This window comes from Pituophis catenifer, unplaced genomic scaffold (genome assembly GCF_029215685.1).
Source record: "Pituophis catenifer annectens isolate HBS135680 unplaced genomic scaffold, rPitCat1.0.hap2 SCAF_1, whole genome shotgun sequence".
In the NCBI taxonomy this organism is placed as follows: domain Eukaryota; kingdom Metazoa; phylum Chordata; class Lepidosauria; order Squamata; family Colubridae; genus Pituophis; species Pituophis catenifer.
The window spans coordinates 232,728,296-232,751,789 of record NW_027256881.1 but is presented as its reverse complement, the minus strand read 5'-3'; the positions used below and the strand labels follow the sequence as shown (position 1 = coordinate 232,751,789).

The 23,494-nt window shown below is 40.4% G+C and overlaps 2 protein-coding genes across 6 annotated transcripts in view; both read right to left on the bottom strand.

Annotated features, from left to right (window-relative positions):
• The window catches only part of DNAJB2 (DnaJ heat shock protein family (Hsp40) member B2), a 32,687-nt gene extending 23,222 nt beyond the window's left edge, over nt 1-9,465 (bottom strand). For 2 of the 5 annotated variants that reach the window (XR_011601330.1, XM_070956537.1), the window contains exons 1-2: nt 9,293-9,455; nt 7,547-7,617 (exon numbers count right to left, since the gene is read on the bottom strand). The gene's annotated coding sequence lies outside the window, so the exon portion shown is untranslated. Of the gene's footprint in view, nt 1-7,546; nt 7,618-9,292 lie in introns of all 5 variants that reach the window. The other 3 variants (XM_070956494.1, XM_070956486.1, XM_070956557.1) reach the window with 3 other exon arrangements.
• Nucleotides 9,466-12,983: 3,518 nt separating this feature from the next.
• On the bottom strand, nt 12,984-23,176 carry LOC139327351 (dnaJ homolog subfamily B member 6-like). Its single transcript, XM_070957157.1, has 8 exons — nt 23,112-23,176; nt 21,840-21,949; nt 21,349-21,408; nt 20,400-20,513; nt 17,928-18,032; nt 15,840-15,942; nt 14,636-14,706; nt 12,984-13,495 (listed from the first exon to the last, which is right to left on the bottom strand). Exons 1-8 carry the CDS (start codon nt 23,174-23,176, stop codon nt 12,984-12,986), a joined length of 1,140 nt encoding a protein of 379 aa, XP_070813258.1.
• Nucleotides 23,177-23,494: the final 318 nt, after the last annotated feature.

Genomic DNA, 23,494 nt, shown 5'->3' with positions numbered 1-23,494 from the left:
CAATATTATCTCTGTGTAACACAGGATCACCAGTGGTGGGTTGCCCCCAGTTCAGACCGGTTCTATATAACCGGTAGTAAAACCGGCGACAGGCTCCGCCCACTGACCCTGATGTCATTAGAAGCAATCTGCGCATGCGCACGCGATCCCGTTGCAAACCAGTAGTAAAGGTAAGTAGAACCCACCCCTGAGTATCACCCAATGTAGCTCACAGCCCATCCTGCACTTCATACAGACTGATTGACAACTGTCCCACCAAAGACCAGAAAGCCAGGCAAGAGGAAATTCTGTGAATAACCTAGAAGCAGCATATGGAATTATACCCATTCTGCCACTGCAGCTTGCTTCTCTAACCAATTTATCCAGAGCTTCTTCGCAAGTTAAAAAATAAGTTGGTAGTATGTATATATATATCAATTATGCCATCTGTGTACATACACTTAAAATGGGAATAAGGGCACAAGAGAGACTTCTCTCCTGTGCTCTTATTCCCATTTTATGTACGCCCACCACATACAGTGGTATGAAAAAGTTTAGGCAGTCTAAAGAAATTGATTGCTTAAATGAATCCCAAATGGAAGGTGATACAAACCTCTAGGTGAAACAAAGACGACATCTTTCTGGAAGCATGAAAGCATATATATTATTTATCTGGATTTGCTTACAGATTCAAATACGAACACAGTGGCTGGTGAGAATATTTGAAACTCTCTTTTGGCAAAAATGAAAACCGTCAAATGTATCCTATATCCAGCTAAAAGTCCTGAATTTTTCCCCATTCTTCCTTGCAGTACCTTTCTAGCTTAGAAACAGTCTTAGATTTCCTTGCACGCACTGCATGTTTGAGATCTCCATAACTGGTTTTCAGTAAAATTCAAGTCTAGGAATTGTGAAGGCTTTATAAAACCTTTATCTTTCTTTCCAGCAAAGTATGTTTTGGACTTGCTGAACTATCCGGTCTCTTTTCAGCCTGTTTTTTTCACTGACTGGCTAATCTGCATCCGGTCTGAATTCAATTTATAAAATCCTTGATGGCCCAAGACAAAGTGGAACTAGTGAAGCTTCTTTCCCCAGATGTTCTTACCTAAAATCATATTTGGAAGCCCTGTACCAGGTGCTCTCATATTATGCATTGTAGAGAGTGGCTGCTTGGAAATAGGCCTTTTCCATGGGATTTTCCCCCACCCCGGCCCTCCATATTGGAATGCCTTCTCTCTGAGCAATGGCAGTACTGGGATGCATGGTTGTATCCACATTAGGGAAATGGAGAACAGGGAATTACAATGCAACCTTTCCCTTCCCTTTTGCATGTGCATTGTATCTGCCTTCAAACAGGGTGGGGCTTGTATTGCAATGTTCTATCTGCCCTCTTGCCAATTCTAACCCTCTCAAGAAACCTTGCTATTAGTGAATTATGTTGGCCTTTCGAGTTCAGATCTTTCTACAGGTACTCCTTGCTTAGCAACTAAAATTAGGATTGGCAACACCATTGTTAAGCATGGCCACTAAGCGGAAAATTACTTGACCGCAACAGGCTCACAACCCAGTCAGTCATTAGGCATTATCAGGATCATTATGGAAAATAATTTGTGACCACAACTTATGATTTTACTTCCATGTTCTGCATTAACTGTGCTTGTTACAAATAAATTGGGAAGCATGTAAATGACAATCACGTGACCACAGGATGTTGCCATGGTTATAAATGTGAAGACCGGTCACAAAGCTTTCTTTTATGTACACTGAGAGCATATGCACCAAGACAAATTCCTTGTGTGTCCAATCACAGTTGGCCAATAAAAAATTATATTCTATTCTATTCCATTTTATACCATCATAATTTTGAGTGGTCACTAAATGAGGCAGTCTGTAAGTGAAGATTACTGTATTCTTTCACTAATCTTAATCAATTGATATATTAATTTATAATACTTAGAAGCATTTTAATTACACAACTGCTTTTATTTTTATTTATTTGTTTATATTTTGTATTTCTTAATCACCCATCTCGCTCAGATTATTTTACTATTATTGTATATTTTAATTATTGTGCACTATAATTGTTCATAATTTTGATAAAATTAGTGTATTGTAAATAACTGTGAGATAAATCTAGATTTCAAGGCTAATCAAACTTTTAATATAAAAGGAATTATTTAAATTATAATGAATTTCATAAGTTATCCACTATGTGGAAAAAATAATTTGGTTTGATTCAGGATTGTTCTAAATTAAACATCTTGTTCTAAATTAAAAACTTGATATCCTCCTAAAAATACTTTATAAATTGAAGTTTTTTAGATTAGAATTTCAAATACCAGTAATTCAAAGGCCAAACTCTTACACTTCTCTATCACTCTCAATTCTATTCTAACAGGATCATCTCTTCCTCTACCACACTGGTTCTTAAATATTAAGAAATGTTTACATCCCCAATACTTAATTTACCTAAATGAAATTATGCAAATATTATAGTTTTCATTAGATAGGGCTGAATGCATCCATTTTAAGTTAGCAACTTAGCACTAGCAAGTACAGTATGCTCTAAGCAAGATCTGTTGTCCCAGGAATGGCACTCTTTCCTTTTTGGCTAGCATTCCCCAGCCCACAGCTACCAGATGTGAGTGTCACAACTCTCATAAATCTCATAGGTGACAGAAGCTGTAGTCTAACAAGCCTAATCTTGATGACCAGATATGGAGAAGACGACACAGGCCAATGGATCAGTTCCAAAACCATTAAATCAGCCAGCAATATTTAGCTATTTTCACAGGAAGCTTTATTTAAAAAGAAAATAGTTCGACCATTTGCAAAGTAAAAATGAAACCTATGTATCTGAGATAAGTTTATATATAGATAAGTCTATATTGATGTTTCTCTTTCACTTCCTTTCACATTATAAGTAGAATCAAACAGACGCCTCAAAAGTGAATGACTTGTCCCATGTGAAATAAGAGGATGAGATACAAGAGGACAGGAGTCCCCAACTTGGGAATGAGAATAGTTTGCCTCTGGCATGCCGACGGTTTCCATTATCCTGATAAAACTCACCCAGTAGCTGAAAAGCAGTTTATGGCTCAGGGGTGGCTTTAAAGGGCAAAGCAAGTATATTCCACTCCCCACCCTCAGAACTGCTATGAAAGTTTTGAAATGTCAGCCACGCCATTTTGGGGTGATGGCCCAGAGTCACCAGATGACCCGTGAAGCCTTTCAGAAGACTCAGTGGTTCAGATACAGCCCATGCTGAACACAAGTAGTCCTTGACTTACAACAGTTCATTTAGTGACCGTTCAAAGTCACAACGTCATTGAAAAAAGTTATGACCATTGTCACCATTTTTCACATTTATAACCGTTGCAGTATCTCCATGGTCATGTGATCAAAATTCAGACACTTGGCAATTGACCAGGGTGGATAAAAATCAATGATTTTTTCAAAAAAATAAAAAAAATCAGATTTTTTTGATTTAAATCGGATTTTTTTTAATTTTTATCGGATTTATTTTAATAAAAAACTTTTGGGGTAAAAATCTATCGTAAGATAGTTTTCTATTTAAGATACATAAATAATTTAGTTTATTCAGCATGAAATGGAGCTTAGTTATGTAGCATGAGGCTGTATATTCTGCAACACTGGGACTATCAGTGAGTCAACAGTGGGTCAAAGGAGTAGCAGAGATGACAGTTGCTCTTTAAAAATTATGATTTAAATCGAGTTGATTTAAATCAAGCCTTTTTACTAGTGATTTAAATCATGATTTAAATTGTGATTTAAATCAACTCGATTTAAATCAAATCCACCCTGCAATTGACTCATATTTATGACGATTGCAGTGTCCCAGGATCATGTGATCACCTTTTGTGACCTTCTGTCAAGCAAAGTCAAGGTAGAAGCCAGATTCACTTAACAACCGTGTTAGTAACTTAACACCTGCAGTGGTTCATTTAACAGCTGTGGTAAGAAAGGTAGTAAAATGGGGCAAAATTAACTGTTTCGTTTAGCAATATAAATTTTGGGCTCAATTGTGATTGTAAGTCAGGGACTACCTTTATTCAACTGCCTATATCAGCCATACATATCTATAGAGCTGAAGTTCACTGAATACATTACATACACTCGAAAGTAACCATTTCACATACACCACCATAAATGCATCAATGAAACCAAACCTGAGCCAACTAATTTCCTATATCCCTTCTCATGCCATCTGGATCTGGCCAGTAAAAGGAAAGAAACATTATTTCTTATAGGGCCAAAATCTATTTTACAAGGGATTAATGGTTTAGGGAGAGGATAACATGGTATCTTCAACTACAGAAGCCTAAAAGTTGTTGCTTTCCTAAAGGAAAAATATAGAACTCTGCCCCTGGTTAATGTAACGCTTCCTCCTTTTTTTTAAAAAAATGGGGTTTTTCCACCCTGCAGCCTTCAGGTGAGGGGTGAAATCCAGCAGGTTCTGACAGGTTCTGGAGAACCGGTAGCGGAAATTTTGAGTAGTTTGGAGAACCGGCAAATATCCCCTCTGGCTGGCCCCAGAGTGGGGTGGGAATGGAGATTTTGCAGTATCCTTCCCCTGCCACGCCCACCAAGCCGCGCCCACAGAACTGGTAGGGAAAAATTTTAGATTTCACCCCTGCTTCAGGTACTTGAAACCTGTATCATTAGTATCATTAGACGGAACAAATACCATAATTTTTCAGTTCTTCCTTTCCCTAGAAAGGGAAACTTGGTAGAACTCTTGTCAATTTCCATAAGGTCAAAGAAGGGGAAAAACACAGTTGAGCCATCAATCAGTCTTCTAAAGCAGGCAGCCTAGAAAGCAGAGAGCGGGGAAGGAAGGGTGGGCTGGGGGTATACCAACAGGAATGGAGGGATTTGTGTAGGACAGTAGGAAGCCCAGCAGGTAGGCTTGATTGTTGAGCTCACATGAGCAGAAGAGGACTTCTGACTACTTCTGACGTGGAGAAAAGATTTCCCCTAAGGGGAAGGCTGAGACCACATCACCTGTCTTGCCCTCCTTAAATAACAGGTGGTTGGCCTTGTGCTGCGGCAAGGAGGAAGTGCAGATCAGCCCTAATTTGCAGAGGAAATGGCTCTGACAAACCTGTGCAAATTAATACAGGCAGTCCTCGACTTACGACCACAACTGAGCCCAAAGTTTCTGTTGCTAAGTGAGGCATTTGTTAAGTGAATTTTGTCTCATGTTATGACCTTTCTTGCCTCAGTTGTTAAGTGAATCACTGCAGTTGCTAAGTTAGTAACACAATTGTTAAATGAATCTGGCTTCTCCATTGACGTTGCTTGTCAGAAGGTTGCAAAAGGTGATCCCATGATCCTGGGACACTGCAAACATCATAAATATGAACCAGTTGCCAAGCATCTTAATTTTGATCATGTGACTAGGGGGATACAGCAACAGTTCATAAGTGTGAAAAGCAGTCATAAGTCACTTGTTTCAGTACTGTTGTAATGTTGAAGTCACTAAATGAATGAAAAAAGCCTCAAAAATGGGCTGAAAAAAGGCCCCGAAAAAGGCATGAAAAAGGCCCCAAAACAGGGCATGTGGAGGCCAAAAAATGGCCGGCGGGTGGGCAGGGCTTCAGCAATATTCAGTCTATAAGACGCACAGACATTTTCACTCTCTTTTGGGAGACAAAAAAGTGTGTCTTATAGTCCGAAAAATACGATATATCACAGAGGATTTTTGAATGGTTCTACTTGGCCCGCATCAGGTTCTAAAACTATCTTTGGGACTCGGTTCCTATAACAATCTTCTCTGATCCCTCTGGAAGCACATACAAGTGCCTGTATTTAGCACCTGGTCTTTCTACCTGCAATTTGGCCCCTTGAGCTCAATTCAGACACACAATCATTTACTCCTTGACACCCAACAACATGGGGTTACCTAGCACCATCTGGGGAACTGCTTCTGTTTACTTCAGCCACTGCCATCTACTCCACAGAATTGCCTCAACTAATGGGGAGTTCCTTTCAAAAAAATCACCCACATTTCCCAGTCAAATTTTGCCCTGGGTCTCAGAGATGGGAATCCCAGATCTCACTGTGACCCACTCCAATTCAAAGGCAGAACAGGGAAGCACCCAAGATGACCGAGTCTCCAGCACTCAAAGGCTGCTGTTGGCGCAGATCTTCTGCATTAAGTATCATTAAGTAGTTTAACAATTATTATGTCTCAACAGATGGCAGCACCTGGCTGACCTTGGGAAGTAAGCAGGGCTGGGCCTATTTAATACTTGGGATAGAAAGCATTCAGGAAATCCCAGGTCTGCAGGCTAAATTGGGAAGTCAAAACCCCTGGAAGAAATTACTACCTGGATGTGTCCATAAAGTCATGAGAAGTATGCCTAGATCTTTAAGAGATAGAAGGTTGCAGGAAGAGCAAGAACAGCTGCTCTGACAATACTAGACCAAACTTGCTTTTGGGAGGAGAATACAGGTTGCCCTTGTTTAGCAACCGCCTCATTTAGCAACCATTTGCAGTGATGAAAAAGTAATTTGAAGACCAGTCCTCATATTTATGGCCTTCCGCAGGTCTGTATAGCCAAGGAAAGTTGAAGGTTATAAGCACAGTTGCAGTTTCACTTAGCAACTGCTGTGTTTGTTTGCCAACCAAGTTGCAGGTCCCAATTGTGGTCGCTAAATGAGAACAACCTCAATTGATCCAGCAACGTTGCAGTTTTGTTCTGAAGTTCAGCTCAGTTTAGACTTTCTAGCCTCATCATTCAAACTTGCAATCAGAAGACTGCAAAGGAGTTACACCCTACAAGGAAGTGTCATATGGACTCAACTGATTGCTCCTGAATTCAAAATATTCACTTCATACTCCTTGCAGTACAAGATACTAAGATAGAGGCCTTCAAACTTGGCAGCTTTAAGTCTTGTGGACTTCAACTCCCAGTATTTTCCAGCCAGCTTAATTTAGCTGGCTGGAGAATTCTGGGAGTTGAATCCCACAAGTCTTAAAGCTGCCAAGTTTGAGGAGCCCTGTACTAAGATGATCTCCTGAACTAAACAAAATGACTAGAGTTAGTTCATTTGCATCTTTGTTAATACATTCGACACAATTTTCCTCTTTGCTGGTATTTCCTGTATGATTTCCACCTCTTCCATCAATGTCTGTTCAACAAAATAAGCAAAGATAGAATAGATGCGGGCATCAAGCAAAAATAATCCCAGCATTTCCGACTAACCCTAGATTTTGCATTCACTCTGCCTCAGAATAGTTTAAAGCAGATTGCACTCCAGAATTTTTAACTATCTAGGGCAGTGTTTCTCAACCTTGGTAGCTTGAAGATGGGTGGACTTCAACTCCCAGAATCCCCCAGCCAGCACTGCTGGCTGGGGGATTCTGGGAGTTGAAGTCCACCCATCTTCAAGCTACCAAGGTTGAGAAACACTGATCTAGGGGGAAAAGGAATGTGATTCTTTTCTTTCCCATGACATATAAAGATGTAGAAGTCTTTTGTTATCTGATGGTAATCAATAACCAAGCAATCTTTCCCAACAATTTTGCTTCCTTCCTTACCTTCTTGTCTCTGTTGTGATGAAGTAACAGAGGCAGAAACAGCTTCAACAACAGAAAGGGGACTTCCTCCTCTGGAAAAGAAGCAGAAACAATCCCATCCTTCATTGCTCCTTCAGCATCCCTTTGCGTTAAAAATTCTTGATGATGCCTCCTCACACACACACACACACACACACACACACACCAGTGGTCCACTCTAATTAAATTGGAGCTTCAAAACTCATGACCAGTTCCCTGCAGTGTGCAAAGAAATGCTATTAGGATCTGTCTTCTCTCTGTCCATGGATATTTTAGTTCTAATGACATGCTGGACACATATTTTGAAGACCTTCCTATTTCAGCAAACCGGGCTGGCTTAAAATTTTAATGGGTTATTTTATGGGCGAAGCGTTTTAAATTTTGGGAAGCCAATTTGATTTAATTCTGTTTTAATTCATCTTAATTTTTATATTGTATGTATTTTAATTTTGGCTGTTCACCGCCCTGAGTCCTTCGGGAGAAGGGCGATATACAAATTTAATAAACCTAAACCTAAACAACTTTGCTCCAAGAATGGTTTCCCAGGCTCAAATATGTGGAAATACTGAACTGTCAGTTTTTCTAACCTTGCCTTCTCAGAAAGGCATGATAATAACACCACTCCATGGGATATCAATTTTAAAATGTCATTTTTCACCAGTCATCATGATCTAGGCAAATTTTATCAGATTACTATTCTGGAAATTGAATCCTTCTACCAATCTCACCAAGCCTAAATCATGTTAAACATGGCCCGTCTTTCCAATTCCTCCCAGATAATTTTTCTAATTAACTCTTCAGGGATGTGTTGTTGTTGTTTTTAAAAAAACCCCAATACTCCTCAGCAGCTCCATCGTGCTCAGGCCACTTTACAACACGGAGTAGCAACCTGCTGCGTTCGGAGTCGGGAAAGAGCCCGCTCTGCCTGCGCTCTCCCGCGGGGAACTGGCATCGTTTTCCCTCGTGACAAATGCATATTTTGCTACCAAAAAAAAAAAAAGAGGGGGGGGGGGCAGTTGCGGATCTCGCTCTGTTTTTGTTTTGTTTTCGTTTGCTTCAGCGGACCGAGAGACGACATCCGGCCTTAGAGGCGGATCGCGTTTCAGCTTCTCGAGGATTCTAATGGATTCTAAATGGAATCTCCGCGCTAACCAGGCCGGGCGCCGTGCACCCCATTGTCCGGGTGGCAAAATAAACAACCATCCCAGCGTTGACTTTTAGGGCTGGCGAGGTTTCTTATCTATGCATTTGGAGATCAATGCAAAACCCAGGCGCCGTCTGTCTTGCCTGTCCCCTTTAGTACGTACGCTCCTCGTCCTCCGTTTTAGTGCACCGGGAATAGTAACCATCCCCTGGGCGCGCACATCGAATGGGGCCGAATCGAGCCATCCCTAACACTACTTGTTCCGAAAAGGGAGGAAGGCGAGTCATCATTTCAGTCACCAAGAATCTGTAATTTGGGGGGGGGGGGGGGGTTGGATTCACATCGCCAATAGATTTGCAAGTAGGAGTCACTGTTTCCCCCGATCCATTGACGGATGGCTGCTGCTGCGATTGCATTCCTATCTTGGGGAGGGGGCAGATCTGCATTTCCAGGGGTCTCCGTGCCGCTAAGGTCCCGACGGCGCCCCGTCTAATGCTACCGCACGGCGAACCGTGCGGGAGTGGTGGGGGAAAGGGATGCAACGGGTTGCTAAAGCCATCTTTCACCCAACGCCGGGGACGCACCTTACCACCGGAGGAGGCTCCGTCCGGATTCCACCATGGCCACGAGCAGCTCTTACGCGCGGCCCAACGCGGGTTTTTTTTTTTCCCCCCCCTTTTCTTTCCCCTACGCTCCGGCCTCGGTCGCTCTGCTGCTGTCAAGTGAGTGAGAAGGGAGGCCGGCTCCTGCCTGGGCCCGCCCGACGATTGGCGGGGTCCGCCACCAATAGAACGCGCGCAGTCCCATTGTAACGTCAGAGCGTCGCCCTTTGAACTGGTGAGGTAAAGGCAACCCGATCCAGACAACAGCTGGGTTAAGATTCCCTCTCCGGGCTGGGCACGCGGAGCCCCACCTAGCGCCGCACGCGGTGCATCCTTGCTGCATCACTGTGTCTAAGCATTTGCAGCCAGAAGCCGCCGTGGCTTTTTTTTTTTTTTTTTTTTGCGGGGGGGGGACACAATTGAAGCGTCTGCCCGCTTGTCAAGATTTGATTAGATGCCTCCCCTCCCTCTCTTATTTTTTATTTTTCAAATGGATGAGATGCGGCCGCGGATCTCAATTTTAGCTTTTCTCTTCCCCCACCCCGATTTTTTTTGCTGCCCAGGACTGAATGGAATGGAATGGAATGGAATTTTTTATTGGCCAAGGAATTTGTCTTGGTGCATATGCTCTGCTAATGTTTGACTTTTTGTGAGCATGCAGAGAATTTGGCTTGTAAGTGCCAAGAAACACTGTTTAGCCGTACATATGAAATAATAGGTACAATGCAGGGGTGAAATCCATCAGGTTCTAACAGGTTCTGGAGAACCGGTAGTAGAAATTTTGAGTAGTTCGGAGAACCGGCAAATACCACCTCTGGCTGGCCCCAGAATGGGGTGCGAATGGGGATTTTGCAATATCCTTCCCCCAGGAGGGGAGGGAATGGAGATTTTGCAAAATCCTTCCCCTGCCATGCCCAACAAGCCACGCCCACAGAACCGGTAAGAAAAAAAATTGGATTTTACCCCTGCTCTCAGGGTACATAAAAGAAAAGATACGTTCATCAAGAATCTTAAGTAGGAATAGGAAGAAGGATTTAGGGTGGTGTTTATAGCACCCTTGCACTCAAAACAGCCCTGCAGAATAATCAAGAGACTGACATTTTTAAGATAGTCTGACAGAGTCCTTAAGCTTTTTCCTTAAAGATTTTATCTTATGAATATATAAATAGAGTTGGGGGAAAACCTGCAGGTCTATTTGCATAGTATATAAATACAGTGGTAGATTGGATGGCAGAAATCGGCAACAGTGACTTGCCTTTTTGGGTTGCTGCTGCTGCTGTTACTGTTGTTGGGTTTTTAAATTTTTATCCTGTCTTTTTTTTTTCCACATACAACTCAAAGTGACAACCATACCTCATAATCCTTCCTCCTCTTTTTCCCCCTCCACCACTACAACTGTGTGAGGTGGGTTGAGCTAGAGAGAGTGATGAGTGATGGCTTTCCTACCTGAGATGGGAGTAGATAGAAGTCAGTTTACTGGTTTCTAAGACAGCATTTTCACCAGAACACCAAACTGATTCTTACTGATGATAGTATTGTCAGACCAAACACGTCAGAGTTCCCAATCTTAAAAGGTTTTTTTTAAAAAAATGGGGAGCTTGTGCAGCAGAAAGATTGAAATCAGCAATAGAAGGACTAAATTGTGATGCCCCAGATATCTGGAGAGCTGAGGGAAAAAAAAGTGCCTGGATTTACAGAGCTATAAGATAATTTGGTGGTTGACAGTTTAATGTGTTGCGTGAATCCAGCTATGGCTTCACATGTCAATTGTGTCAATTGTGCTATATTCAATCAGCAGTCTGGCCTGCATGTTGAGACAATTGGAAAGTCTCATATAAATTATAGATCACTCACAGTGCACAATTGCTTTGTTGGTTACTGCAGATAATTAGAAATTATCAAGTATGTTGGACTACTGCCTTCATAGTGTTTTTTTTTTAATTCCAGAATATAATGGAATACAGAAATTAAGTATCATTCATCAGATATATCTTTCACTGGCCCAATGTATCATATGTCAATAGGGACAACCTTCCTTTGAATTAATAATTTGAATGGAAAAGTAATTGCACATGTACAGGGTCAAGTTTTGTATCACTGACAATTTTTCCATGTACCTAGTAAAAGAATGTGAAGTTCAGTAGCATATAAACATACATGCCTCTTTTTATTTTTTAGAACAATCTCTCTGAAACAGTTATAGGAGCAATTAAATGTTCTTGGCCCTTAATTATGGTCCTTTTCTAAATAAACTATGGTGTGTCTTATAAGTGGATAAAAAGTAAAAATTTCCTGAAGGTGAGTTCAACTTCTGGGTTTTTGATAATATGGAAATGGTTTGCTATTGCCTTCTTTCAAGCAGATGGATAAAATATCAGATTTCTCCTTTATAGTGCATAGCACAATAGAAACCATACTTGGTAGTTTACACAGATTTTTTTGGTTTGTTTTTAGTCCACATCTACAGTTATACCTTATGTTCTACAGTGGAATTTCTTATATACAAGGATTTGAAAGTACCGTATTCATCCTGTATGTTTCTAGAATGACTAGCAAGAGTCTGTAGTACAGTGGACTAAAGCACTGTTATTAACATCTGCTGCTTGCAATTACTGCAAGTTCGAATCTCACCAGGCTCAAGGTTGACTCAGCCTTCCATCCTTTCAAAGGTAGGTGAAATGAGGACCCAGATTGTGGGGGCAATAAGCTGACTTTGTATAAATATACAAAAGTATGAAGGCTATTGCTTAATGCATTGTAAGCTGCCCTGAGTCTCCGGAGAAGGGCGGCCTATAAATTAAAGCAAAAAAAAAAAAAAAAGTGTCTGCATTTTCAATGATTGCGTAGAACAGGTTCAACGTGCATAGTTACAGTATCATACCTTAATTTATTCCTTTTCAACCAACTATTTAAAAAAGCAGAACTGTGCCCAGTTGTACACTTGCTGTCTGTGTGGTCCATAAACTCTGTCAATACTTATTTGTGAAAGAATTTGATGGTGGAAGGCCAGACGCTACCTCAGCTAGTTTCATTGAATTTTTATTCAGCCCGTTTCCAGTCACAGGCACACCTTCTGCACCATCATTTAATTACAGAATTTACATGAAAAAAGATGGTAACCCTGAATTTAAGACCTCTGCAAAAGGATCATCAAACAGAAAACTGATTGCCCACTTTCACTACCATATTCTCTGCGGTTCTAAAGCAACCTGTTCATTTAAAATATTGGTGGAAAATGTACTTTGGGGTAAATGCTAATACCTGGGAATTATGCCTCTTCTTTATAGATTGAGGGGAGATTAAAAAGCTGGATACAGCAGGCTTTTGGTTTCATCCAGCAGAAGGGTGTTGGGTCTATTTTTTTTATTTTAAAGGAATTTTTCAGAAAACCAGACTCTTCCATGATTTAACTTAATTCCCTCTAAAACATTTTCTTTGAGAATTCTTTAGATATGTACACTGTGAAATGCTAAATTTTATGTTGTGGACAAATTATGCGGATTAAATTTATACATTTCACTGATCTTAGACATTTCTTCTAGCTCCCAATTAGAAGGACCTTAGCAGAGGAACATCTGGAGAACGTCTCCAGGGAATAATGCGATTATGGAGACCAATAGCCAGATTGTTACCTTTAATGGACATAGGTTGTTCCCCTCCTGCATTCTTGAATTCAGAGAATGGCGCACATGATTGATTCCCTCTCTCTGCGGGAAGGAACAATTTCAGGAAAGACATACTGCACGTCATTAGAGGCAGCGCGGTCTTTCACTGTTGGGCTCTTTGGTACCTCAACAATGATTTCTACTTTTGGCACTTCAGGTGGCTTGTGTTTCCTCTGTTTCTCAATGTTGTCTCCTGCACCTGGACTCTTGGCTCTGATGGCCAATGGAGCAGATGCCACTTCTTCACTGGGTCCCAGAGTTCTTGTGTGTGGTCGCCGAGTGGTACTCCGTCTCTTCTTGGAGCCCTGGGAAAGTGCTAAGTACTGCCCCACGTTCTCCATTTCAGACAGACTATAGGCCATGGCCCGATGCAATTGTTTGTCTTCGTTGCTAGGGTAGGCATAAGAGAAGTCAGCACTCTGCGATCGTGGTAGAGCCCAGATGTCTGCTGCAGAGCTCAAGACCTCAGGTTGCTCCTGCTGGATAGGTTCAATTGTGGCTGTCAAGTTGCTGCTGGGATCTGAAAGAAAGAAACGGGTGCAAAGAACAATATGCCTTCATATTCCCTTCAATTTTACCCTATGTGGCTCAGGAAGCCTTCCCCCCCCCAACACTGACTCCACATTACAATATTAAATGGGAAAAAAGGATTTCCTGAGCCATATGGAGTTGCAGAAATAGCATTTGTATAAAAATGTGAAAGATTGAGATTCCTTTTCCTAGCCTGTCCATCTACTCTATAATCATAATCATAAGTTTTATTTGTCAAGCATATATAAGATAACAGGTAAAAGTATAAACATAATTTACATATAACATATAAGCTTAATAAATAAATAAATAAATAATAAAATAATTTGAATACATGAAAAGAGTAAAAAAGAATATTAGGACAGGGACAGTAGGCACGCTGGTGCACTTATGCACGCCCCTTACAGACCTCTTAGGAATGGGGTGACGTCAACAGTAGACAGTTTAAGGTTAAAGTTTTAGGGGTTTGGGGAAGAAACTAGAGTCAGGTAGTTTGGCTGAACAACATTGAAGGCTGGCCTACCTTGCAAATAAATATACTATTCAGAGCTGGGTAGGAACAGAAACTAGGGACTCTCTCTTCCCACAAGAAGCCAGGTGTGAAAAATCCTAAACCCTGTCTTTAGAACAAGTGGGAAGGATACACCTCCCGTCACAGGATGTCCTGATGCTGGTGCAAGAAAGAAATGTATAAAGGAAAGCTGGCTCATGGCAGTCTAATCCAGAAATGTGTAACCTATGGTTTTCAAGTCTGTTGGACTTCAACATTTCCTACTCTTCCAGTATGTGGGGGAAATATGAGGAATGAGCCGTGTGGGTGGGTGGGTGGGTGGGTGGGTGCAGATTCAGGCAGGGATATGAAAATGTGACAAATAATATGATCCAGAGAGAGAAAGGCAGGAGAACATGGAGCCCCAAGAGATTAGAATGTGGCCCACTTCTAGTCTAGTGCTTGCATAGGTGCCACTGGATAATGAGGTGACGTACCCTCTTGTCTCCACAAATTTCCTTGACTGGAGTGAGTTATGTAACTTCATTTCCTCTGTTGCAAGTATTTGAGCCAAAACCCTTTCATCTTCCCTCCTAATACATATATATTTCATGGTTTTCTCCAGATCAGATATCTTACCTTGTACTTCTTCCACTTTGAGCAAACCATTCTCATCGATTTCTACTTTTTCCTGTCCATGCTCAAGAATCCTGCAAAACAGCCCAGTTTCCTCTTTTGTAGGAACTAAAACGTCAACCCCAGAATATTTGGGCCAATTAGCACAAGCTTCCCCCCCCACCCCCGGGTCTGTCCCTGAAAGGAGCAACATTGATGATTTCATCTGTAGCTTTCTCCACCTACGAACTATCAGCCAATACATCACATTCTTCAGAAGTGTTCAGCTTATTAGTTTGACTTTGCTATAGTAATGTGGCCCAGTGTATATGGCTTTAATATATTCATGATCACATATAAATAGGTTTTAATTCCTGTCTATAGCTTACATCTATATAAAATTTCCAAGAATTAATGGATAAACTTTAATCTAAACAAATAATTTGACCGTGAGAAAAGAATATAATAAATAGTAAAGTTCTATGCATCTGTTCCTGAAGAAGATGAAAATGAGCAAGGATAAAACTAAACATCTGAAGGCCTCCTTTTGGCCATGAACAGATAAACAGATCAACATCCAGAAATCTTCAAACAAACTAAAAGAAGATAAGTTGCAGTGGGAGAGAATATTCATTTACAAAAGCTTCCTGGATAACTTCATTTTTTTTTACAAAAAATATAATTTTAAAAAAGATATGGGAATATGGCAGTGGTGGGTTTCAAAATTTTTTACTACTGGTTCTGTGGGTGTGGCGTGGTGGGCGTGGTGTGGTGTGGTGGGCGTGGCTTGGTGGGCATGGCAGAGGAAGGATACTGTAAAATCTCCATTGCCTTCCCACTCCAGGGGAAGGATACTGCAAAATCCCCATTTCCTCCCGATCAGCTGGGACTTGGGAGGCAGAGAATAGATAGGGGCAGAGCCAGTCAGAATTTTTACTACCGGTTCTCCGAACTACTCAAAATTTCCACTACCGGTTCTCCAGAACTGGTCAGAACCTGCTGAAACCCAGAAAAGTAGTGATCTTTCGGAAGAAAGCAGCTTGAAGTTAAACAGTAGTATTAATGTCTTACCTGTGAGGAGGAAGTATTTTGGTGCTTCTAATCTCTATCATTATTACTACTACTATTTTTTTTTTTTTTTTTTTTTGGAAAAGTTCCTTAGCTTTAGTGGAAATGATTGAGGGAACAAGCTATCCCAAGAATTACAGGGTCATCCTCATCACCTCACCTCTTGGTGGTTATCCGTTTGCCATTGACATATTTTGTAGAAGTGGAGATGGAGCGAAATCCTATTCCCAATTCAGCACCAGGGCCAAAAGTAGTATAGAAATCTAAAAAGGGAAAAAGAGGAGAAGGAGGAGGCGGCGGAGGAGGAAAGTGAACATCTATTGCTGAGGAGAGAGACAGAAACAGACAACGAGATAGAAGATATAGAATCACAGAATTGTCACGATGGCACCATAAACATCATCTAGTCCAGTCCTCTGCAAAGTGCAGGAAAACCAATTAAACCATCCAGCCCAGCCTCTTCTTAAAAATCTTCAGAGCTGGAGAACCTATGGCCTCCAAAGATAAACTGTTTCACTCTTATTACTAAAAATATTTTTAAATGAAATATACCTAAACAAAATGTAGATAGTTGCACTTTTTATTTGTTATTTCTGGTCCTAGCTTTTTGGGCCCTGGAAAATGTTTTTGTTTATCTTTTCTTTATGTACCTGAATATGGTCATTGTTAGGATATGATTTGAGCCTAACAAGTTGTCCAGGCAATATATGTGTTCTGTGACTTTAACATGAATATGTATTGTGTGACTTTAAAGTTTTCCTGCTGATTCATTGTAATGCTGAGTCATGCTGTAATTAGATAATCACTAGTTGTAAACGTATTTAAGAAAGGTACTGTAACGTATTCAGTTGATGATATGCTACCATAGTGTGTGGAGTTGCTACCATTGTGCTATCATTGTTGGATGGATCTGCTACCATCGTGGTTTGTGAACCAGAGTGAGTTTGTTATTCTAACCAACTACTGTTTGTGTGGTAAGAAGTATTTTGTATCACTGGACTGATTTAACTGGCAAAGACTTGGATTGATTTAAAGACTATGAGATTGTTTTTTCACTATAAAGTAAACTTTTGATAAACCAGTTTGCACATCTCTTATTCATTGCTCTCAGCAACGTTTCTCTGTGCTCTACACTCTGCTGGTTGGTAACACAACAACAATATCCTTAACAGTCATAATGACTCTGTTTGGTCTTTTCTGCAGGTTGAACATCTTAAGTTTCTTCAGCTTATCCTCATTAGTCATCAGTTCCCTGGATCATCCTTGCTACCCTCCTTTGAACTTTCTCTTATCTGCTTAAATCTTCTGGAAATGTGGTGCCTAGAATCTCACACAGTTTTTCCATGTGTGTCTGAATAGAGTACCGAGGGGTAATGACTTTACCTGTCTTTGATATGATGTATCTTCTGATGTACTTCAGAACTATGTTAGCCCAGCTAACAGACACTTCATATTTTTGATTCATGTTCAGTTTATTGTCGGTAATCATACCCAAGTTGTTAAATGTAGTGTTTCATAACCATCCTGTAGGTGTACCCTACATTTCCCCTCCTAAATGTAACACTTTACAGTTCTTTCTATTAAACGACATCTTACTTCTCTCAGCTCTGTCTTCCAACCTGTCCAGATTAGATTGCAATCTTGTTTTGTCATTTGGGGTGTTGCCCAAGCCTCTCACTTTTTTATTCTCCATAACCTGATTAATTCATCAATCCCTTCATCTAGGTCATTAATAAATATGTTGAATAATCCCCTAAGAGATAATAGAAGTTTTCCCAAGTCAATGGGAAATATATTTTGTTAAATGAGGAACAAGACAAAGAGGAATACAAATGTAATGGGGGAATTAGATTTATTTATTAATTTAATTTATTTGAGAAACTCAGGCATTTGAAAAATACGACAAGTCCCTAAGAGTAGATGGAGCCAGACCAAACTTTAAAAAAGCAGAAACTAGTTTTCAAAGTTATAATGTGGTTTCTCAGCCTTGACTCAGCATATTATATGAACCCAGCCATTGTGGTTTTGAAGTCATAGGTTTTGAAGTGAATTAGTGTGATGTATAAACTCAATCAGCTATAAATTATCCCACAAACCATGTTGAGCAAACTCTAGCCTGGTGCAATATAAGAACCCATCCTCCAATGATGGCTTCTGAAAATTGTGCAATTATTATACACAACAACTGGGGCACAAAGACTATTCTGCTATTTGAGAAAGCAAGGGAAGGGGGAATGCAGAGCCTTACCTGTCTGGCCTGGAGCATTATAGGAGCAATAGGAGAAAGTAGCACTTCCTGGCATGGTCCAGGTAGATATTCCTCCAGGTACATCAGTATACGATGAAAAGTCTTCTGGAAAGAAAGAAAAAAAGAGATTAGTAAATTAAAGGTATCATGAGGACATGGTAGATGTGGTTGTTTCACGGAGTAGATTTATACTATTGCTACGGCTGCTGTATTCCATCCAACTCGCAAAGATTCTGGGTGATATATAAATAATAGAAATTTACAATTATATTAAATAAGCTTGAACAGATAATGTAAGTTGTTATTTATAAAATGCATCCTTCAATGAAGGTTTGAGGTTCAGATATGGACATTAAAAAGCCTACGGTTAAGGAGATCAAATATTGTACTCAAAGTAAATTAAGTTGTGATTAACAATGCTGAAAGGGGAAAAAATAGGTTTCAGCTATTAGGTATCAGGTTTTTTGTATGCTAACTTTTTGGTTCCCACATGCCTCTTGAGGACTTTTTATTTAGAAGGAGAATACTCATGATAGACGATGTCAAAATTTAACAACCTTGAATCCAGAAGGTTGACTTTTGTAAGAGAGGTACTCCCATATTTGCAAGAACTGATCAAGGATATTTCCAGAAAGGTTCACTTTTTTCCAGCTCTTGACTATCTGGAACTATTGTATTTGGATGACATGTCGCTATCTGGATTCACACAAGCAGTAGAGGCAAAAAGTTAATCAAATGGCCCAGCAGTTTGTCTGTTTTTAATTGAACTACAGCTGCAGCATACAACTTCTAAAGAATATTGGGCGTGTTCTGAAACACATATACAGTTTGTGCAAAGTAAACCCTACACAATTTGGCACAAATTGAGAAGTCACATTGGAAAAAAAAATCCTCAGGGCTTGCAGTACTCGTTCTTTAGCACTTTCTTTAACAGATACATTGCATGAAAAGAGATTTCTGATAATAGAAAGTTGAACTTTAGTGGCCTACTAAACGAAAAACCTGGTTTTAAATTTACATACTAAAGGTAAGTACAATTTCTAGGCAAGGCACCTTCGCTAAGCTTTTGTTGCTCAGCTATCATAGGGCAATGCCCAGTTGTTGCAAGAGTGCATGAGATCACACTTCAAAGATCTTGTTTGCAGGTGCTATAACAATAGTTGCAACATACTTTGCAATACAATAAGCCTCTTTCTAACATTGGAATGTCTGTTAATTAAACGGAGACCTGACAGAACCCCAGATAAGGTTGGTTGTAAAAAATCTATTCAGGTGAGCTTCCATTTGGGAATGGCCCCAAACCATGACTATGTTCACACATGGTCTAGGTCCCTAGGAAATAAACTAGAATTTGAGTGAGTTCACACAACATGATTTACAAAATAATTCCTTGGATTCACAAAATATTACTTAATAATCTTTTGTGTGGTTTAGTGCAATACATAATGTCTATATATGGTATTCTATATCTAGCACTTGATACATTGGCAGCTGGAAATAATGTGGTTGTAATTTCCTGCACTTGGCACCTTTTGGATTTTTTTATTAGTAGCTGGCTGCAATAGAAAGTCGCTTATCTTTAACCTTATCATGTGTTTACCTTATGATTCTTGATGAATGTATCTTTTATTTTATGTACACTGAGAGCAGCATATGCACCAAGACAAATTCCTTGTGTGTCCAATCACGCTTGGCCAATAAAAATTCTATTCCATCTATTCTGTTTTTCATTAATGTGCAAACAACAACTTGTATTGTATTTTGATTATTAGTGCTACCTTCACTGTAAACTCTACAAAATAATAGGCTGTATCCAGGACCCCCTGAACTCTTCAGCTCATTGATCCCTTCATTAAGTTTCAGAATGTTAATTGATGCTCACATATTTATTATATGAAAATAATTTAATAACTACTATTTTAACTAATAGAACTATGAATAACAACAGTGACAACAACAACCATGGATTTTGACAGCTTTGGGCAACCATGCTGTAATGAGAAATGTTCGTTGCTCCAATGGCTACATGTTTTTGGAATTGGCACTAAGACATGTGTTGTAACGATACGAATCCTGGAGGTTTTGTTGCTCTTGTTCCTGTGTCTCTACTTGGAAAACAGCAGACAATCCCTCCCTTTCTTTATACAACAAGGGAAGCCATTCTTCTCCTGCCATTCTTCTGGCTCCTTTTCCTGCAGTAGAGAAGAAGCAGGGATTTTTGCTCCTTTTCTTTTCTTTAGGAAAAGAACATAACCGAAGGAGTAATGCCACTGCATTCTCTCCCATTTGATTTATCGTCATGTTTTAATCTGTGGTGAAATTCAATTTTTTTTTTACTACCGGTTCTGTGGGTGTGGCTTGGTGGGCGTGATCTGGTTGGTGCCCATCAACAATGACAATACTGAGCTAGAAGTGCAATTTCCAAGACAGCCGGTTTCAATGTCACACCCCCTATGTAGTTGCTGTACCTACCAAGGATTTCAGTGAAGGGATCTTGTCCTTCAAAAAATTCTCTGAAGACCTCATCCGCATCTCGAAACGTGAACAGATCGGGGGTCCCTGTTGAGCTCGGGCATGCTCCCGTTCCTTGCAGAAAACAAATCAGATACCTGCCCATTATAAATTCCAACTTTCCCAAAGTAAGGAAAGGAAGGAGATGATTTGCTAAAGACAGCTGGGGCTGGGAATGATCCCTTTGCCCATAGCAGATTCCAAGCAGAGCCAGAATAAGCACAGAGGGAATTCTATGCTGAATTGGAGGATGGGAAGAAAAACCCTAACTACAAAGGAGTGCATCTTTAGGATGCTGTAAAATAAGGGCATCACATGTGCCTGCACACACACACACACAGAGGGGGGGGGGGGAGAAAAACAAAGGGAGCAATTGTGGAAGTACTGGTCAAATATTAAATCCCTCTTCATTTTTTTTTTTTTTTTTTGCTTTAATTTATATGCCGCCCTTCTCCGGAGACTCAGGGCGGCTTACAATGCGTTAAGCAATAGTCTTCATATTTTTGTATATTTATACAAAGTCAGCTTATTGCCCCCACAATCTGGGTCCTCATTTCACCTACCTTTGAAAGGATGGAAGGCTGAGTCAACCTTGAGTCTGGTGAGATTTGAACTTGCATTTTGAACAGTTTGGCCTTTTTAACAGAGGAATGTTCATGAAACTATGTATTCAAATTATATCTTGATAGAATAGAAACTGCCTGGATGCAAACATGGAATATCATGTACAGGATGGATATTGCCCTGCGGTGCTAAATGAACTCACATCTTTACAGGGTGGCATGGGGAAGACTAGGTTCCATAAGAGGCTAATTGTGTGACAAGCACCATGACTAATGCACAAAACACTTCAATATATGCACAGAGAATATGGCCTCTTTCCCATTATCATTCAGAATAGGATGCTTACCTGTACTTAGATTTAGAAGACCCTCAACTCCATAGAGGTCATAAAGGTCACGTTTATAATCTGGAACAAAGACAGTGGAAGGGGTCAAAATTCCTATTTTAAGCACATTCACCTTTCACTACACTAGTTGTACATTTCCATCTGAGTATCTAACCTTTCTACAACCCTTCAACACTAAGACCCAATGGCTGTAGTCAGAAGCTAACATTCAACATCACTTTTAGTTTCTTGATATTGCTTTCTGGTTCTTTCTTAGTAAGAGCCAAAGGGTAGACAGAAAACCTAAGGAAAGCTCTGTGGGTATCTCAGGAGCAGAAAAATCAAAGGATGGGGGCTGCACAGCAAAATAATACATAATAAATGACAGTGTATGTGTAGATTATTGTGTCACACAAGGAAGGAAAACTAGAAGCCATCCTAAAGTAAAGTAATTCAGAGAAGAGCTCTCTTGAAAACCAGATGGAGCACATAGAAGGTTCCTGATCTCTTACCATCTGACAACACCTCGTATGCTTCTGCTATCTCCTTGAATTTTCTTTCAGCATGTTCCTTGTTCCCTGGGTTCTTATCCGGGTGCCATTTCAGTGCATTTTTTCTGTACCTAGAACGTTCCAGGGGGAGAGAGCTGATTATGATAAACCATTTCATGCTAAGCCAACAGTGAGATCTCTGATCTCAGACAGTGTGATAACCATCAATTGACAGCCAAATAAATGAAATTTGAAAAGCCTGTCTGACAATAATCTTCCCCAGAAGGTACTAATTAATGGCTCATAATCACACCAATTTTAATTGTCACTTTATCTGAATGTATACATTTGTTAAAGGGTGCTTACTACTACAATACAACAAGCAGAATCTCTACAAAAGGTAATCACATTGTTCTTATTATTTCATATGTATGGCTAAACAGTGTTTCTTGGCACTTACAAGCCAAGCATTCTCTGCATTCTCACAAAAAGTCAAACATTAGCCTCCCGTGCATCTCACTCCAAGTGTCAGTAAGTGCACAAACTGTTTTGAATCTGAATTGTTTTGAGTTTGAAACACTACACCTTATTCGGAGTGCTAGTTCATGTATCCGATGGGTCATTTAGAGCATTTTGAAAGTGTTTGAGCTTGAAACAGCTCCATTTTAATCTCAAAACACTTCCAAAAAATTCAAAGATACCTATTACGCAGTTGAAATGGGTGCACAGTCAAACATTCAAAATGGGTGTATATCAGTGGTGGGTTGCCCCCGGTTCGCACTGGTTCTATAGAACCGGTAGAAAAACCAGTGGGAGGCTCCGCCCACCGACCCTGACATCATCAAAACGCTTCTGCACATGTGCAGAAGCTTCTGTGCTTGTGCAGAAAAGCGCACGTGCGTGTGAGCAAAGCAAGCACATGTGCGCAGCCCCGCTGCAAACCGGTATTAAAGGTAAGTAGAACCCTCCCCTGATCAGAACGCTTCTGCACATGTGCAGAAGAGCATGCGGCCCCGTTGCGAACTGGTAGTAAAGGTGAGTAGAACCCACCCCTGGTGTATATTCAAGCTTTCAGTTCAGAATGTTTAGAAATGACAAGTTTCTGTACAGTCTTCTCCAAACTGGAACTCTCCCAAAGGTATTGAATTCCAACCACCTTCAACAAACACAGTACAAACAGTGATGTGTATTGGCTTTAAGTCATGAAAGCTGTAACTGTGCAGCCCGACACAAATGGAAGGTAGTTTTAGCTTTACAGCTAGGCAAAAGGAGCTCTAAGCAAGGGCTACTTACGCTTTTTTAATATCATTTGAGGAGGCAGTTTGTGGGACGTTGAGTGCTTGGTAGTAATCCACCATGGTGTTATTTTTTTTCGGTGAGGCCGGCTGGAAATCAAGAGAGAAAATGAGTTGACTGTGATATGTACCATAGATTTACACTGCTGTCTGGCCATTCATGTATACAAATATACACTTTTGCTCTAAATAAATAAGTCTCAGTACTGGGCAGTGGTGGGATTCAACATTTTTTACTACCGGTTCTGTGGGCCTGGCTTGGTGGGCGTGGCATGGCATGGCTTGGTGGGCAGGGGAAGGATACTGTAAAATCTCCATTCCCACCCCACTCCAGGGGAAGATTACTGCAAAATCCCCATTTCTTCCCGATCAGCTGGGACT

What these genes read in the sequence shown, in the direction of transcription:
- LOC139327351 (XM_070957157.1), bottom strand. Translation starts at nt 23,176, where the DNA reads ATGGTGGATTACTACCAAGCACTCAACGTCCCACAAACTGCCTCCTCA. An exon ending in TCCCTTCACTGAAATCCTTG is followed by an intron (nt 18,033 to 20,399) that starts GTAGGTACAGCA and finishes CTTTCTTTCCAG; the next exon opens with AAGACTTTTCATCGTATACT. An exon ending in AAACGGATAACCACCAAGAG is followed by an intron (nt 14,707 to 15,839) that starts GTGAGGTGATGA and finishes GCTGTTTTGCAG; the next exon opens with GATTCTTGAGCATGGACAGG.